This window comes from Choristoneura fumiferana, chromosome Z (assembly GCF_025370935.1).
Source record: "Choristoneura fumiferana chromosome Z, NRCan_CFum_1, whole genome shotgun sequence".
NCBI classification, from domain to species: domain Eukaryota; kingdom Metazoa; phylum Arthropoda; class Insecta; order Lepidoptera; family Tortricidae; genus Choristoneura; species Choristoneura fumiferana.
This window is the reverse complement of record NC_133472.1, coordinates 29202586-29221263: the sequence shown is the minus strand read 5'-3', so window position 1 is coordinate 29221263 and position 18678 is coordinate 29202586. Positions and strand designations below refer to the sequence as shown.

The window sequence follows — 18678 nt, the reverse complement described above, 5'->3', positions numbered from 1 at the left end:
ATCTGTGTCACACACAATCTATATGGTCCGAGACGGCCGAGCGGACGGCACGAAGCAGTCATCTCATCAAATCGTCACTAGACTAGATGCATGGCCATCATTATATAATGTTATACCTACAATTATATATTGCTGCCAAACACAAAAGTAACAAAAGTGGTGCAAACCACTTTAAACATTGTTTACAAAAATAAATCGCATTTTCTTAATTTGGTCAATCAACTTTTTAGTGGAGCTTGTTGTCATGGTAATTTCTCCCGAGTTACTTTTTAAAAGTATGATTTTATGAGGTACAAATCCACTAAAAGTTAGGACTTGTGACAATTTTATGGCAATTTATTCATGGCTCATCTCTTCAGTACGCTAATAGTATATACGTACATTACAAACATATTTCTAAGAAAGAGTATCACATGATGTCTCCTGAATTACCGGACAGAATAACATACTCTTAAAGGTCTCTACCCACTACTGCGTATCATGCTATGACCGTAATAGGAACGTGTCAGGAACGGAATGTCAAACGTATACATGACACGGGACGGCGATGTTTGGTTAGGAAACGTAGCTAGTGGGCATAGTCTCATACTTTTATTGAAAAGTGTCAGGCAAAAATATAATCTTCCTGACACGTTGCTATTACGGCCATGGTATGATACGGTGAAATGGGTAGAGACCTTAAAAGTTGACTGACCCATCACCCTTTCACACAAGACACGACCTTCAGCAATGATGACACCGATGAATAAGAAGAGAGATTACTAGCGCAAGGCAATAGTCGAAATCTTTTTTGTTGTTTTGTTTTACTTTCGTTTACATATAATTAAAAAAAAGTGCTAAGTTTGTGATGTCTTTCTTGACCCCTCTATTTTCCTTGTTTTCTTAAATTTTTAAAATCCAATATGCTTAGTTCCATGTAATTGTGACTTATTCGTGATCGCAACCAATAACTGAATTAGAAAAATTGGTGCCTGATCACCGATTAAAAATCATTGTGTGGACAAAAATAATACAACTTTGTAATTTGAGCCAATTTTTTTCCGATGCGGTTAGTGTAATATAAAGAGAGTTGTAAAAAATACATCCATACGTTCAAGAAACACACTGAATATCAATACAAAGTTGAATAAAACCCTAAATCCCTTTTAAAATATACAAAGTAAACATCCTCGATATAAAACATCTAACCGTTAGGTATTTTACGTTGGGCGCTAGATTTTGCTATCATTATTTGAGGTAAAAACTACTAAAACTAAACAAAAAACTAAGACTAAAGTTATGTTGACCGTCAGGAGAATTAAGTATTATTGTCTAAAGCTGTGGAATCAGAATAGTCTTCACCATTCTTTCTTTCACAGTCGTAGTAAATAACTATGTTGTGCGTCGGTGTGATGGGGTGACAGTTAAAATTGACCAATTGCGGGTAGTTCGAAGGACTCGCGCTACTAAGCAGACATGACACCCTACACCTCAAGGTGTTATTTATTACACTATCCAATTTTTTTAAACTCTAATTAGGAAATAGGAAGATGTATTTTTAGTTAGAAAAGATCGTAACCGATTTAAGGACTTATTATTAAACTTGCCTAAATTTAGTCATCCTAACTAGACTGCAAGAGAGGAAGGACGCTCCTGATTACACTATTCTAGTAAATTAGCTGTCTGTTTAATCTATGACTTTAAGTACATTTCTACACTAACCCTTTCGCTGCAGTAACAGTGACACATGAATAATACCAATTTCTTAACAATTAACCATAATTCAGATCTATTGTCAAGAAGACATTAATATCAAAGGCGTATTATAAAGTTAATGATTATATCATGGACAGGGATATTTGGAAATAATTCCGATCCGCATTAGCGATCCCTTCAAATAGCGAACCTACTGTGTTAAAAATAAAGTTGTGTTAAATACTTGTGATGTATACATATCATTTAATAATATTGTAAATCTGTTTAAAAAAATATATATATACCTCGTTGAGTTTCTTGCCGGATTCTTCTCAGCAGAGGTTTTTCCGAACCGTTGGTAGATTTTTTTTGACGTTCATAAGTGCTTGTTATAGCCTAAATTGAATAAAGATATTTTGACTTTGACTTTGACTTTGAATGTTTCATACACCAAACTTTGTGGGTATGTAAATGTTGCTTCATAATTAATTTGTGAAGTGTGTAGTGCAGAGGAATGCCTCTCAAATAATTGCCACCACTGCTTATACCCAACTACAATTTCTAACCAAATAAATAGATACCAAATATTGTACCCGTGTAGCTAGACTCGAACTGGCGTCGTCAGAACTTCGGCCATGTCACTCCTTTAGTAAGTATGTAAATACTATTTACTACATTACAATTTTAAATGAAATTTTATAAGTCTGCATGGCATGCTTTAAGCGAATCTAGGTACTTGACTGAGGAGCAACAATAACTTGTCAATTACTTAAGTATTAAGACGACCGGATGGCCTGGTTAGAGAACCTGCGCGCTACCTACTACGAAACTCGAAACTCGAAGTTCGTATCGTACCGTCCCTCTCGCTCTCGTATTAAATAGTATAAGAGTCAGAGGGACCGCACGACACGAACTTCGATTTTCGAGTTTCGTAGTAGCCCTACTGACTACGAAGCTTGAGGTCCCGGTCCCGGGTTCGATTCCCGGCCGGAGCAGATATTTGTATGAATAATACGAATGTTTGTTCTTGGGTCTTGGATGTTTAATATGTATTTAAGTATGTATATATCTATATAAGCAGTCAGTAGTTAGTTTTAAATATTTTTAATTATAAATATGTATGTTAGTCTGTAAGGTATTTATTGTATGGGCCATGTTGCCTGAAAGAAATGAATTTATTATTATTATTATTTATCCGTTGCCTAGTATTCATAGTACAGTCAACGTCATAAATAAATGATCATTTCCGTACCTTGTCGCTTTCAGTCGTTACACAATTTCGTATGGCTTTTCAAAAATGACGTTAAAGTGACAAGGTACAAAAGTGATCACTTATTTATGATGTTGACTGTACGAGCTTTGCTTACTTTGGAAGTGGTGTCAAGTGTCCGATTAATATTTATTTATTATTATTTATTTACTTCTAAATTAATAAAAAATGTGGTATGAAAAATACAAACATTGGAACATAGAATAAAAAAAATATATATTATAATACAAACGTAAACTTACCTAACGGAGATACTTATTAATGTTATTCTGAACATTGCGGAGATGTGATGGTGGTACAGAAGAGAGGATGCCTAATTGATGAATAAATGGATGACGTAGAGTTATGAGTAACGAATTTGCCCTTGTATCCATACTTCCATACTTATCCATACTATCCATACTAATATTTACTATATTTACTTTTACTAATATTATAAATGCGAAAGTAACTCTGTATGTCTGTCTGTCTATCTGTCTGTCCGTCTGTCTGTTACGCTTTCACGCCAAAACCGCTGAACCGATTTGGATGAATTTTGGTACAGAGATAGAATAGACCTTGGGAAAGAACATAGGCTATCTTTTATCGCGAAAAAGAGGCTTTAAGGGGTTGAAATAGGGGACGAAAGTTTATATGGTGGAAGTTCGTCGCTGTCGAAGATAAAACCATGAAACTTGCCATTTCGGCATTTTCGGCACGTGATTAAGAGATAAATAGACATTTGTTCACGCGTTTTTTTTATTCTTTCTGTGAGGGGGTAACATAGGGGATGAAAGTTTATATATAAAGATCGTCATTGTCGAAGAGAAATCGATGGTTCTTTATGAAACTTGGCATTTGGGCACTTATAAAAAAATAAATAGATATTTGTTCAAGCGTGTTTGAAAATTTTACCTGCGAGGGGATGAAATAAGGGATGAAAATTTATATGGAACGTCGTCATTATCACAGATAAATCAAAGAATCTTTGTGTTTAAGTTTTCGATAAGAACTAAAAAAAATCGGTTCAATTAACTTGGACTCGCGCATCAAGGGTTCCGTACGTAGGTATTTATGAATATCCAGTGTTAGCAGAGCCTATTTTAAGCTTATAAGCAAAATGTACGCAACGTGGGGTAATTTTAGATGGCTTATTGACATAGACAGTCAGAAATTAAAAATTATAATTTTCAGATTTTTCTTATTTATTGTGCTATACGAGCTACCTTTATGCAAAATTCCAAGTTTCTAGGACGGCTGTCCTGCTGCCGGCTGCCGGCTGGCAGTACCTACCCTATAACTTTTTCTGTTAAGGCGATTTGTATGGAAACACCTTTTTAATGACTGTAGCTTTTGATTGCCTCGACCTAGTTAGAGGTTTGATTTTTTCACAGCTTTCGGGACTATTGACCTGAGTTCAACTCGATACCTATACCTACTCCGCGCGTTTACGATATAAAGGGTCTTGACAGACAGACGGACGGGTTCGGGAAGGGTTCAATTTTTTCCTTTTGAGGAACGGAACCCTAAAAAACATTTGTTCCGGTGCTTTTCAAGTTTCGACCTATTTACTTGAAAATATGGGGATGAAAGTTCTTAAGGAATTCCAAACAAATTTAAGTACTATAAGTATATTTATCGGAAATATGTGCTATGCTTAGTAAAAATGCCGTTTTAATTATAATCCCACCCTCCGAACTTACAATAAAGGACGTAAGGTGTCAAGAGTTCACTATGAAGAATTAGTCCTTTTGTGTTGGCAGGGTAGAATACACGTCGTATTGCTAAAATGTAGCTACCCGAAAAATATTGAAGTATGTTTTACTAAAGAACATCGGATGGATGGAGGAACAAAAAAAAAAGTTTATATTTATAGCAATGTATTAGGTTAAATAGGTTATTTTCGGTAAACCGTAAAAGCTTCTATGTATTGGCAGAATAGTAACCTAAATAATAAATTATATACTTCCCAAAGTGTGGAATAGTACCACGCGGACGAAGTCGCGGGCAAAAGCTAGTAAACAATAAAATTAGTTCTCTCCTACACTAAGTATAAGTACTAGAAGTAACATTACAACCTAGTTCAGTATCGGCCAATACCTAATTAAAGAGACCATTCCACTGGATACAGTTTGGTAGTGAAAAATAGCAAAATCAGTCTCATGGGTTTCCCATCAGTTCAGTCGACTATAATTATGTATTCATAGGTATACTTACAGCTTTATTTAGTGCTACAGTGTGATTAACAGACGAGCGATTGATACGTAGAAACGGTATGCGTTATGCATGTAGGTACCGTTGCAACGGATTCCGCGTGTGCGCATCATAACAGCGAGCTCGTAATGGATGACAGAATAGAACTGACTGACGTGCATTTTATCGTCTGAAGTCTGTAACTCTGTTAAGTAGCTAAGTTCAACAGTCGGGACATCTATTCAAATCGTTAACAACTCAAAAATTCTTAGTACCTAATGAGTCTCGACTGTTGAACTTTAAGTTAGCTGCTTAACAGAGTTCTTGACCACTAGACTTGTTGTATTCTTTTAAATGTTTTTAAGGCATTCGGGGTTTTTTTTTTAATTAAGTCTCAAAAATATGAAATGTCAGAAAGGAAAGCTTTGAGAACCAAGTTAAAAATATACATGGGAACTTTTTGCACTTGCGTTTTAACGTCAATATTATATTTTTTTTCTAAAAATTAAAAGATAACTGTTCGGATATTGCTATTCATTCCATAGAAGAATTCATTAAGTTCCAAAAAAATACTGTCTTGTGTGAGCAAAATGAAATCAAAACTTGTCAAGTGGTCAGTATTACTGTCGTTTGCTACAACCGTCAAGTGGGAAAACTGACATAGCAGTAAAAGAAGCAATTTACTCTCAAATGTCTACACATTTAGGCTAGTCTAAACTTAAATCGGATATATATTCCCGATCCGATATCATATTGTCAGTGTTCACTATATAGTCGCTAGTCCATACATAATTAAAACTGAATCGAGTGAGCACAATATTTGCAATGTTTGTGCTTCATTAAATGTATATCGGCTTTGCTTTGCTAGCGATATCACAACACGAGCGATAGTCCGTATACAAATTCAAGTTTAATAACTACAGAACACGATAGCGTTAACATCGATAAGTAGGTAAGCTAATTATGGTCCTAATAACCTTAACGGTCCTTGTATAACCTCAGAGCAAATAAAGTAAGACAGAATATTGCAAACAATAAAGTAAGGCCTAGTGAGGCAAGATAAAATACGCCTGTACCTAAATCCCCCGTACGTACCCGTGCATAAATGCGTAGGGCAACCAAGCTGCTTCGCGAAGTTTGATTGCACTATGTGCGTGCAACTATATGCACGGTGAGGCACACCAGTTTTTCGGGCCTCATTTTGTGATTCGCAGAATTCCGTCTTTACTTTTTATTTGTTTCGTGTTTATAACATTTATAAATTCTAAGCGTCTACGTAATCTACGAGTACGTAAGGAAAAAGAACGCAAATCCTCTGTGATCATTATGATAATGTAAAAGTAGATACTGAAAACATCTCAAAAAGTAGAAAAAGACGTCAGAAAAACATTATAAAGAACACAATAAATCAAAACAGCGTACTCTGTTCTTCGAACAATCAAATCAGCTGCTGTGGTAACCAAACGACGTTTATTGACAAGCTGACCGAAGATGTAATCATTTCTATAAATAAAGTTCTCTGGTTATGATGTAATATATAGGCAACTTGTTGGTGGATGACCGCTAAAAGCATTTGCTAGGCAAGAATCGTCATTTCATACACGAAACACGAGATGAAAACAGTTGAATATTTTGGTTGAAATATTTTGTTTTTGTGGTAAATTATTTGCTACGGGCGCTAGCCCTTCAAACAAAGCTAATCTTTGGCACCGCGCCAGTGTGGGCGGCAACGACTGCCGCGTGGCTCATATATAATGGAAAGCTCGGTACTTTGCCAAATAGCTGCGAGATCGTACAGGTACCCATACAACTCGATAAATATAAATAGGTACACAACACAATCTCACTACATCATCCCAACAAGAAAAACCCCGTTTAGCTTAGCGGAAGATAATAATAATTTTCTCGCATGTAACTGGATCTTTGTTAAAACGACTAATCTTTGATACAGACACAAACAAACTGAAAATCATAAATAACATTGTACGGTCAAAGACTTTAACTCATGAGCCACCACACCATGGAACCCTTCACAGTAAACGTCATAGTGACATCGCATTAATTAACAATGAAAATCGTAATGACTTTTCCTTTGAAAAGGTTCCATGGTGGCTCATGAATAAAGTCCTTGACCGTACCACAAAACACATACAGGAAACGGTGACGCGCACTTTCCCTGATTCCCTCTGCTAAAAAGTACGACATGCAATGATCATTTTGATTTGATCATGGGAAGTGCTTAGTTTGCCGTGCGTTTGCTGTTCCCAATTTTAAGTCGATGTCGTTTTGGTATGGATTTGCGGGAATGGAACAAGTTAGTTTTAACATAAAGTTTGGATGTTCTGAGTTCTGGCAAAAACGTGTAATGCAAAAATAAGCTAAAGGCCCTTTCTTCCTTGTGCTTTCGGCATTGTACCTATACTCATAGATATTTATGTCTTAATACTACCTATAAACTCATAGATATTTATGTCTTAATACTAACATAATATCAGTAAGTCATTTAATTCGCTCCTATTATGTCAGTTTTAAGACTGGCTAAAATATGCGAAGTATCGCTCACTCACCTCGCTTTTTGTCGCCTGTCATCAGCTGCTACGGCGAAATCTCTTTGTCTTTGACAAATTGAGTTTTCTTCATCGAGTCCTGGGTTCCGAGTTTCTTGTGAGCCCCAGGTACCAGGTAACGACGCGAACTTGCGAATTCGTATGCGCGGTCATTCTCCCTGCGTTTGCTCCCAATTTTGTCGTGGAACACTTAAGTAAATTTCTTTTCGGCGTGTTAATACTAACATAATATCAGTAAGTCATTTAATTCGCTCCTTAAACACTTAATTTCTTTTCTATTATGTCAGTTTTAAACTGGCTAAAATATGCGAAGTATCGACATATTAAACATATAGTGAGCTCACTCACCTCGCTTTTGTCGCCTGTCATCACTGCTACGGCGAAACTCTTTGTCTTTGACAAATTGAGTTTTCTTCATCGAGTCCGGGTTCCGAGTTTCTTGTGAGCCCCAGGTACCAGAACGATCACGAACTTGCGAATTCGTATTTTCAGAATTAGTTGAATGCGTAATGCCATCTTTGGTAGTCTCACCCTCCGTACTATTTGCAGAGTTTTCTTTCTGTAAATAACATATATATGAAATATAAAGATACTGAGAGGTAGAAAATCTGGCCCTCAAATGTATGCAGTAATAGGTAATTTTGTATACTTTGTGGCCAAATTTTGTGCCGCTGATTATATAAAAAAAAACAGTTCACTAATTAAAGAAACTCACTTGTACTTCGTCACTCCTCTTGATCCAGATATCTTCAGAACTAGTAGGTGTTTCATCCACGGTAGATCTTATTTCTATCAGACTACTATCAAAATATTTTTTGTCAAGATGGAGATTCTGTCCGGGAAATATAGAGCGCACACTCGGCCTTTGTTCTTCTACCCCTTTGGTCCCAAAATGTACAGTGTGAGCATTATGTATTTGAGAACGAAGAGCTTTTTCTACAACTGGAGTTGGGAGCGGCGGTTCTGTAGTCGTGACTAAGAATTTGTGACGAGCTCCCATTACTGTTCTTTTTGGTGGGCTAACAGCTTCACCTGAAGCAGTCTTGCGTTTAGGCGGCAGGTTATCGGCATTAATCTTTTTTTTCGATTCCTCAACACTATCACTTGAATCGTGTTCCTTGGATGACTTAGAACTACCTTCGCAGGCCGCTTCTGGGCATACATCTAAAGGCCAAGCCAAAAGTGGCAGATCATTATCTTTTTTCTCATCATCTTCATCTTCTTCTCGACATTGTGACAAGCGGCGTCGCTCCGAATATGGGAACGGAGAGTTCGAGTTTGGGTTTAAACTTGAAAGGTTATTGCAGTGATTCATAAAATAATGCTGAAAAAAGCTGTCTGTTTCCGGCGTATCATTGCTATCGCCCTGAATGATGTCCTTGAGAGCTGCGAGAGATGTGATGGTGTTGTAGTTGATTGCGTTGACCAGGTCATCGCTGTCGGTGGAGCTGCCGGACGCGCTCTCTTCGTCCGCCAGCTTGCTCATCTGTCGGCAAACCTCATCTAACGATTTGTCTGACTGTTTGCTTTCCGTTTTCTTTTTCTTTTCATTCTTGCGCCCTTGTTTCTTTACCTTTACGTCACAAGTTGTTGTTGCCGCCTCGGAATCCATTGGACAGCATGCGTAAATATTATAATTGTCGTAGCCAAAACTTAACGAGGTAAATAAAATAAAGTCTAAGGCACTTGTTACTTTTAGGGTAACTAAACAGTCACAACACATTAAAAGTCACATGATAATATTTTTATCTTGAAGGCATTTGTTAGGTAATATCGTACATAGGCTCTTGATACTCGTCACCGAACATGCACCATGGCGGTGTTGCAGTCGCGCAAATACTTTTCCACAAACATTTCACAAACCTGAAAGGAGAAGAATTCATAATATTAATCCTGCATGTACCGACTTATTTAATCTGGCTAATACAGAGTTTCGTTGATAATAAATTGCCGTCACGCTATTTACCTACTTGAGAGTGCATGAAATATAGGTAATATTATGGAAATTAGTAATAATGTATTGTGTAACGTCATGGTATCATTTAAGCTCACGTGAGACATATTAAACAACTCAACACACGATAATATGTATGACTCTTATTATATGTCAGGAACAGTTCGAATAGTAGTGTTAATACGTTTTAAGGATTTCTGCAAAACCAGTATATATTTTTATTTTATACAGACAAATGAGAATGATATATGTATACTTAATACCTTTAAACGAGACTTAGGTATATTTCCTCAAGATATCTCAAATGACTGTCTCGTTTTATAGAAGATTAATGATCAATGAAGTACAGTCAGCATGAAAAGTAGCTGTACACTTTCGTATTTTGTCGTTTTACAACCACGTACTGAACGCCATGCAATGCAAGATTGTCAACGTGTCAATGCGACAGAGTAAAAAAAACCAGCCAAGAGCGTGTCGTACACGCCCAGGATAGGGTAGATTTTTAAAAATCTAATAATACTCTTCTAATAATATTTTATACCTTAGGCTGCTTTTTACACTAACTACTAATAATTCTCAAGTAATCTTAGCCGCTATCATTTTCCTTGTAAATTTGAGTTTTTCACCCAACAGTTTAGATTTTAGAGGGGTGGGACGCTCAAGTTCAATTAAAATTTGCACTTTAAAGTAGAATATTTCGCAATCAGATCACTGAATAGAAAATTTTTCCCCCAATGGTTTTAAAAGACCTTTCCAACGATACCCCACAATATAGTCGAGATAAAAAAATCACTCCCACTTTACGTCTATGGGAGGCTTTACCCTTTATCCTAGTTGACTAAGGAACCCTAAAAAGTGATCCTCTGCTTTTGATACCGACTGTACCGGACTAACGAAACCTGTATCAGAATAGAGTCGCCTGAATAGTTAACCCTTTTCCAGGCCCCGCGAATTTAGTTGAGCTACCACAAAATAAATCATAGTTTTACGTTGTTTACCTATGAGGGATTAACTTAAAAACGAATGATATTTTTAACGGATTTAAATGATTCTGTACCATATTGTATATTTAGTAAGGTCGAATATTTGTGTACATTTATGTGGTTACTATGTATATGCACTATGCCTGGAAAAGGGTTAAATGTGCAAAATATGATGGCCGTGTTCCACAACGGATTTTAGTTGATAATACTTATCATGCCAGCCCACTTTATCGTCAAATTATTTTCCTGTTTGCTCTCTTGTTATTACAGTCCAGCCGTTGTCAATCATCTACATACACTTATACACTTTGCCAATAGGATTGTGTTCGCATTTTGACCACCCACACCACTCCGTTATATCTAATAGTGGCTTTACTGGTACTGCTAGGTCAGGTCGGTATCCATATTGCAGCTTAACAGATATGTGTTAAAATTATTTTTAACAACACATCCCGATAAGTATCAAGCCATTTAAATATTTGCTCGTACTTATACGGTTCTTCTAGGGCAGTACGTGCGGCTATCGCACGCACAATTCAGTTGTATTCACTTGCGATAGCTGGAAGGGGTACAAGTTAAGTGCAGTCACCAGCAGCAATATCTGGAGCGCTACCATGAGTTTCGAAAATCGAAGTTCGTATAGTACCGTCGCTCTCACTCGCGAATGTTAGTGTCAGCGGGACGGCAAGATACGAAGTTCGAATTTTACACTCCGTGGGCCTGACACAAGAAAGCGTGCGTATCCAAATATGTGATACAACTCTATTTGTAGGGCCGGTAGGATTATTGCACACTTAGCTGTGGCAGATATTAATGCAGGTGACTGTATAACTAACGGCTCGTTATCAAGCGCAGGCCTTGTTGTCTAACGCACTTAGGATCACGATCGTTTTCAAAACTTCTTTCTATTACACGGTATAAGATGAGGGTAGAAAGAGACGGTGAATAAGATCGTGAACGTCAGAACGTTGAACAATACGGCCACTGGACGAGATAATGCATAATATGTATACTGAGCGGCAAAAAATCTGGCCCTCAAATGTATGGCAGTAATAGGTAATTTTGTATGTAGAGTGGGTCAAATTTTGTGCCGCTGAGTATACCTACTGATAATCACTGACAAAGGAAGCACACATTAAATTGCAAATATCTGTTTAAATTAAACCAACTTATTCTTATCTTCGATCCACAGCACGCTAGATCTCGCAGGTAGAATGCTTAATGCCCCAGCGGGCATTAACTGCGAGATTGCATGCTTGAACGAGGCCACGAATGCCTGGCTTGGCTAGCTGGACCGTCCAAATCTCCCGTCCAAACCACATAGGCAAAGGGCCTGGGATATAATAGTTTCCGTCACCACCTTACAGACATTAGTAGAACCTTCAACAGGCAGGGACCGGGCCAGACTATTAGCTGTATCCAAGCCAGAATCTGGTTACTAGCTCCATGCATACCCCTCGCCCAACACTGGAACTTTTATCGGCACAGACACTACGCATAGCTGTTGGTCTCCGGCTGGGAGTTGGGATCTGCGCAAGTCACAATTGTGTTTCTTGTGGGGCTCCAGTGGACGGTCTCGGCCACCATGGCCTCTCCTGCTCCTCGGGCGCCGGCTGCCTGTCCCGCCACGCCGCTCTCAACGACATTCTCAGAAGGGCGCTCGTTAGTGCCAACGTTCCCGCTGCTCTGGAGCCCCAGATTGTACGGAGCGATGGCAAGCGCCCTGACGGAATGTCGTTGATACCCTGGAAGACTGGCCGTGCGCTGGTGTGGGACGCTACCTGTACAGATACCCTGGCGGCGTCCTACCTACCAGCAACTACCAAATGTGCGGGGGCGGCGGCAGACGCCCGGGAACGCCTCAAGGTCACAAAATATAGCTGTCTCGGTGCCCAATATCATTTTTTTGCTTTCGGCGTCGAGACTCTAGGTCCTTGGGGTAAGGGTGCGCTGGAGCTACACAGGGAGCTCAGCAATAGGTTAAGGGAGGCAACAGGCAACCCTCGCGCCAGCAGCTTTCTCGCGCAAAGAATCTCAATCGCAGTTCAACGCGGGAATGCTGCCTGCGTGATGGGCACCACACCATGCCAAGAGGCCAACCTCTCTTTTTTAATTAAAGTTTTAGTTATTTTCATTTAATAGTTGTTTTAGTCCTATGGATATTTTGTATTTTCTTAATAAAAACTTATGCTAAACTAGGTATATTCAGTTATCTATTTATAGTACTTTACTTATCTTATCAGCACTTATATGCTCTTTAATTAATAATATAATAAAGAGGGAAACTTTTTGTGTGTTTGTGTTGTGTGTATGCGTGCGTGCTTGCACAGGGGGCAACAGTCAGTTGAATATAAGTAACAAGTTGACTGCAAATTTGTAAAATCTGTATGTTGAATTTTCGTGTTCAAATCCTCGTGTCATCGCGGAATACATAATAACAAGCTCACTTAAATAAATAGCTCTTGCTTCGACACAATAAAGTGGAATTTCGGTTGCTCAGCTCTAATTTTCTTAAAGTATTTAATATTTACCTAGAAGTTGCCTCTCTTCTATTGTATATTACATTCTTTCCGACTATACAAGGGATGCCTTCTTTAAAAATAATAAACCGAAATGGGTATTAAATTATAATAATGTACTAGCTTCGCACATGTAAATCAGTATTTAGGCCTAGCAATTGAATTACATTCTGGGGTTTCACAAATATTATATTGTGAATATCATTACATACTAATATTATAAATGTGGAAGTTTGTGAGTGAGTGAGTGAGTGAATGAGTATGTTTGTTATTTCTTCACGCTGAAACGGCCCAACGGATTTGGATGAAATTTGGCGACAAGTTAGTTTATAACCTGGATTAAAACAAAGGATACTTTTTATCCCAATACTCCCACGGGATAGGGATAAAATCTCGAAATAACAACCGCTGGGCATAGAGTCATGAAATTTGGTATGTAGGTAGCTGGACGTCTGGAATAACACATAATATACTTTTTATTTCGATGTTCCCACGGGATAGGGATAAAATCTCGAACTAATAATCGCTGGGCTTAGAGTCATGAAATTTGGTATGTAGATATCTGGACATCTGGAATAATCCACAGGTTACTTTTTAGATAAAAATAATGGAATATCCCATGGGAATATCGAGATCGATATTCCCACGAGATAGGGATAAAATCTAGAAATAACAACCGCTGGGTTTAGAGTCATGGAATTTGGCATGGGTGTTGTAATTTAACGTCAATGAAAACCACGATGTAATTTTAAGGAATTCCCACGAGAATTTAATAAAATCCCGGAATTTCAATTCAACTGCTGTATCCAATGATTTACGCGGGCGAAGCCGCGGGTAAACGCTAGTATTATAAATGTGAAAGTTTGTGAGTGAGTGAGGTGAGTAGGTTTGTTACTCTTTCACGCTGAAACGGCTGGACGAATTTTGATGAAATTTGGTATGTAGATAGCTCGACATCTGGAATAAAATATAGGCTACTTTTTATCTCGACCTTCCCACGGGATAGGGATAAAATCTCGAAACAACAACCGCTTTCGAGTCATGAAATTTGACATGATTGTTTTTAATGTAAAGTCAATGAAAAGAAAACCACAATTTAACTTTCGGGAATTCCCACGGGAATTAATAAAAATCCCGAATTTTTAATGCAGCTGCTGGACCTAATGATTCACGTGTGCGAAGCCGCGGGTAAACACTAGTATAACATAATACTAATAATACTTCCATGATCTCAGGTAGGTACAGGACAGGCACATACACGGCACCGAGTCAGTTTTGATTGTTAGATAATATGAGGTTGCATGGTCCCTTCTCCACTCACAGATGCTCTAGTACAGTTGGTGTCCTAACATAACTATCCACTTTTCTACTTTTCTATACAACTAGTATGAAAAAGTGGATACATAAGTTAGGGAACCAACCATACATCCTTTAGGAAGGTCATTTATACTTATGTGTACATGTTCTTTGACATACCTACAAGTTGTTGTGGACACTAATAGAGTGCCACATACCAATTACTGTTTGTACACATTTCTATTGACCTACTCTAAGCAACTGTTTTAAGGGTCACATGCTTCAATTTTATTGAAGACTATATCTTTAAGTATGCATTTATATTGAACTAGTGTTTACGGGCGGCTTCGCATACGTAAACTATTCAAGTTGGTAGTTGCAATTGAAATTCTGGGATTTTACAGAATTCCCCAGGGAAATCCCAAAGTTTATATTGTGGTCTTCATTGAGGTTTTGTTAAGAACAAATGTCCAAAATTTCAACTCTACACCCAGCGGTTGAAATTTCAAGATTTTATCCCTATCCTGAGGGAATATCAGTATAAAAAGTATCCTATGTTCTAATCCAGGTTATAAATTAACTTTTTTCCAAATTTCATCCAAATCTGTCAAGATGTAACAAACATACCCACTCACTCACAAACTCGCATTTTTATTATTAGTAGGATGGTATATATTTTAAATACTTTTGTAAGGTATTTTTCAAACGAACAATACTGTGATACCATTGTCGTGTGCCTACAGATTCTGTTCAAAAATGCTAAGTGAATGTGACTAAATAGGTACAAACAGTAGTAAAGCATTGATTAGGTGTGACATGTAAAACAAAAATAAAATAGAGACATGAAAAGCTGGTTAACCAAAGACAAAGATTATGAAATCACACTATGTTAAAACAATAATTTTCAATACAAAATTGGAGCTAAATTCTTTGCTCAAGTATGTAGCTAGTAATGTACGAGTAGCTAGCTGGTGGCCTCACTGTCTAATCAATTTTATAATATTTTATTCTTTATGATGTGTATTTAATTTAGACTTGGGAAAACATACAAAGATTTTAAGCTGGTACTGAAAGAAACTAAGATCAAAACACCTGCAAGTAATGCAATTGATAATGGCAGAATGCTAAATTGGCCTCAATTAACACATTGCTCAATTAACATATTACTTACAGGTGTGCAGACTAAGGACAGTTACACCCATACATACAACACATTAATAAGAGAGATGCGACATGGAATTAATTATAACGCATACGCCTCGTCCTTCAAAACTATACTCATACACAAAATGACTTTTCCCACCCTCTGCAGTAATATAATATTTTGTCACAATGGAAAAAAATAATAGTAATTTTAACTATTAAGGTGTGTAACTTTTTGGCCTTTACCCTAGTATAATTAGTGACATTTTTACATAAATACAAATAAATAAGAATTATATGTTATTTGTGTACGTTTTAATTTTTGATGATGATATGATAGGGATGTTAATTAAGTGTAATAGATATACATGTGTATATACATAGAATTAACTAATTATTAATTAATATGTGTATGTATATGTATAGAATTAACATCCCTCAGCAAACTTGTTTATCATTGCTTATCTACAATTTAACCAACCAACAATGTCTATTTTTGCGTTTTAACTGGTTTAAGATCAGTGATAATAAAAATAGTCTCAATAATTTACGAAAGTGAAATGATGTCTTAAACATGATCAGTAGGTATTTAAACACAAACGTGTTGCTCGGTTCTTCAATTTAAGGACTGCTTAATGAATTATATACTTGAAACAGAGGTTCGTAAATTTTAGTCACCTGCCAACTTCAATACTCAGTAGTTACTAGAAAAATGGCAAGTAGTCAAATTGGCAATACAAATGCAGTCAAAACCACGTGTTGTCGTCATTTGGGTCAGGAATAAAGCTTATACACGTATCTGGACTTTATCTACAGGGAGTTCGAATATTAGGAATTTATGTTTCGCATAAGAGACGTGACCAATTAATTACTGCAGTACTTACGTACCGTAAACACATCAATGCCGTACACGAAACTTAGTTCTAACAGTTAAAAATCCATCACAAGCATAACATCCTTATACACGTTTTTAAATGTAGCAGTTTAGTAAGCGTTTGACTTTACGGGTAATTAATAATAAAATGTAAAATTTTGTAATCACTCACACGGAACACTTCAGTTGACAACTGATCTGATGTCTGTCTAGGTCAGTCAGTCAGTCAGATTTCTTTTTTTATTTTGTGGATTTTATGGCCCGGCTTCTTGGTTTTTGCGACACCATAGACTATATGAAGGAAGCTTGCGTTGGCTCGTGTTTATGTAGGATTGCCATACGTCATTATTTGTCCTAATAAGGGCTATCGTTTTTTGTCTCACTAGATGGCGCACTGTTGCATGCGGTTTTTAAGTGTGGCTTTCAGTCTGTTATTACGGGCGTTAAAACAAAGTTTGGATTAAAATCATATTTAAAACACCTTAAAACCGTACCATAAAAATATCCAGCAACCACAGTGTTGCTTAGTCCCGTTTTGTTCGGAAAAAAAGGGAGGCCAAAAGTTTCCGAAAGACAAAACTGTCACAAAACACAGACAATCATTGCCCCGTAACGCATAATTGCCATAATTAATTTCAGGTTATGCAAAATATTCACAAAAAAAATCTTATTATAAATAAACCCGCGTAGCTCACCCAAAAACTATGAGATTTGACATTTCGGAGACCTCACGCTACACTAGCGCCTCTAGCGGCGAATTCATTCGCGATAGGCCTTGTCTATGCTACGCAGCCCATCTCTACGGTGCGGATGGCAACACCAGCGCGCGACACCCGCGCCCCTCCCTTCTTGACTCGGTTAGCTCACGCGGCGCGTCCGCTCTCCCATATTTTTAATTATATTTTTTTGTAATTTCGACTGATTAAAACAGTCTACCTATGTCATCCACAAGTTTTATTTAACTCAACATAGGGCTAGATCCCACAGCCCTCATTGTCCTGACATGTCAGGAATCTTGACCCTAGGATTGTGGCTGGATTTGGCAAATGTCAGAGCGTTTTCACATTTATCCCATCCGATATTTGTAACGGACGACGATGGACGACACCCGATAGCCGACACCAATTGTGCTGTTTTCACATATTATTTCCGACAAAATCATTCCGATACGGCTGGCTCAAAATGGCCGCCACGCATCGGGCTCTGCGCACACAGATACAATTTGATAGACGCATAGCACACACACAAAATTGAGACAATGTGAAAGACAGGTACATATTTCATACATTATACTTGCCCAGATATCGGTGTCGGACGACGATAGACGACATCCGATTGATCCGATAGCCGACACCATGTGCTGCTTTCACATATTTCCGAGAAAATCGTTCCGATACGGCCGGCTTAAAATGGCCGTCACGCATCGGGCTCTGAGCACACAGAGACAATTTACATACACGCATAGCACACATTAATCGTCCGACTGCCCACGGGCGTCCGATGGTGCCGTGAGTGAACATATCGGTTTCATACATTTTACTTGCCCCGATATCGTATCGACGTCCGATACCGATATCGGATCGGATAGTGTGAAAACGCTCTAACACTTGCAACTTGCAAGCGTTGCTACATTTACACCCTTGCCGAGATTTTCCTGTTTGCCAAGCGTCTACAAACAAAGACTACAAAGTCCAGGCCTATACAAACACTTGAATTTACACGCTTGCCACCACATGGCCACCACAGACATTATATAAACACAGACATGATATCTTGCCACAAGTTCCTTTGATCTCTGTTGAAAAACCGACACCGGCCCGGATTGGCGGCAAGCGCTGACAAGCTGGTTAAGCTCACGCAAGTACTTGTACTATTATCATGGACCATCATGGACGTACTACTTAAGGTATTACATCCATGTGACTTTGATGTGACTTTAACACAATCTGAACCTTATGTGTATAAAATATAATTTTGCATAGTACTTACTTTGAAGGGACAGCAGGGCTACTACGAAACTCTAAACTCGAAGTTCGTGTCTTGCGATCCCTCTCGCTCTCGTATATATAATATAAATAGTATAAGTGTCAGAGGGACCGCACGACACGAACTTCGAGTTTCGCAGTAGCCCTACACTACTATATACTTTAATGGAAAAATACTTTCATGTCTTGCAAGTATATCAGGTCGGTACCTCTGCAGCTAATTAATAAAAAAAAAATAGAT

The 18678-nt window shown here is 37.8% G+C and overlaps 1 protein-coding gene across 3 annotated transcripts in view; it reads right to left on the bottom strand.

The window, feature by feature from the left end:
* LOC141433708 (uncharacterized) overlaps window positions 1-16714 on the bottom strand; it is a 99171-nt gene extending 82457 nt beyond the window's left edge. The window contains exons 1-3 of one of the 3 annotated variants that reach the window (XM_074095819.1): window positions 16625-16714; window positions 8399-9546; window positions 8032-8242 (exon numbers count right to left, since the gene is read on the bottom strand). In XM_074095819.1, coding sequence (XP_073951920.1) covers window positions 8032-8242; window positions 8399-9406 — 1219 coding nt within the window. In that variant the 5' untranslated portion in view covers window positions 9407-9546; window positions 16625-16714. Of the gene's footprint in view, window positions 1-8031; window positions 8243-8398; window positions 9547-16462 lie in introns of all 3 variants that reach the window. The other 2 variants (XM_074095811.1, XM_074095804.1) reach the window with 2 other exon arrangements.
* Window positions 16715-18678: the final 1964 nt, after the last annotated feature.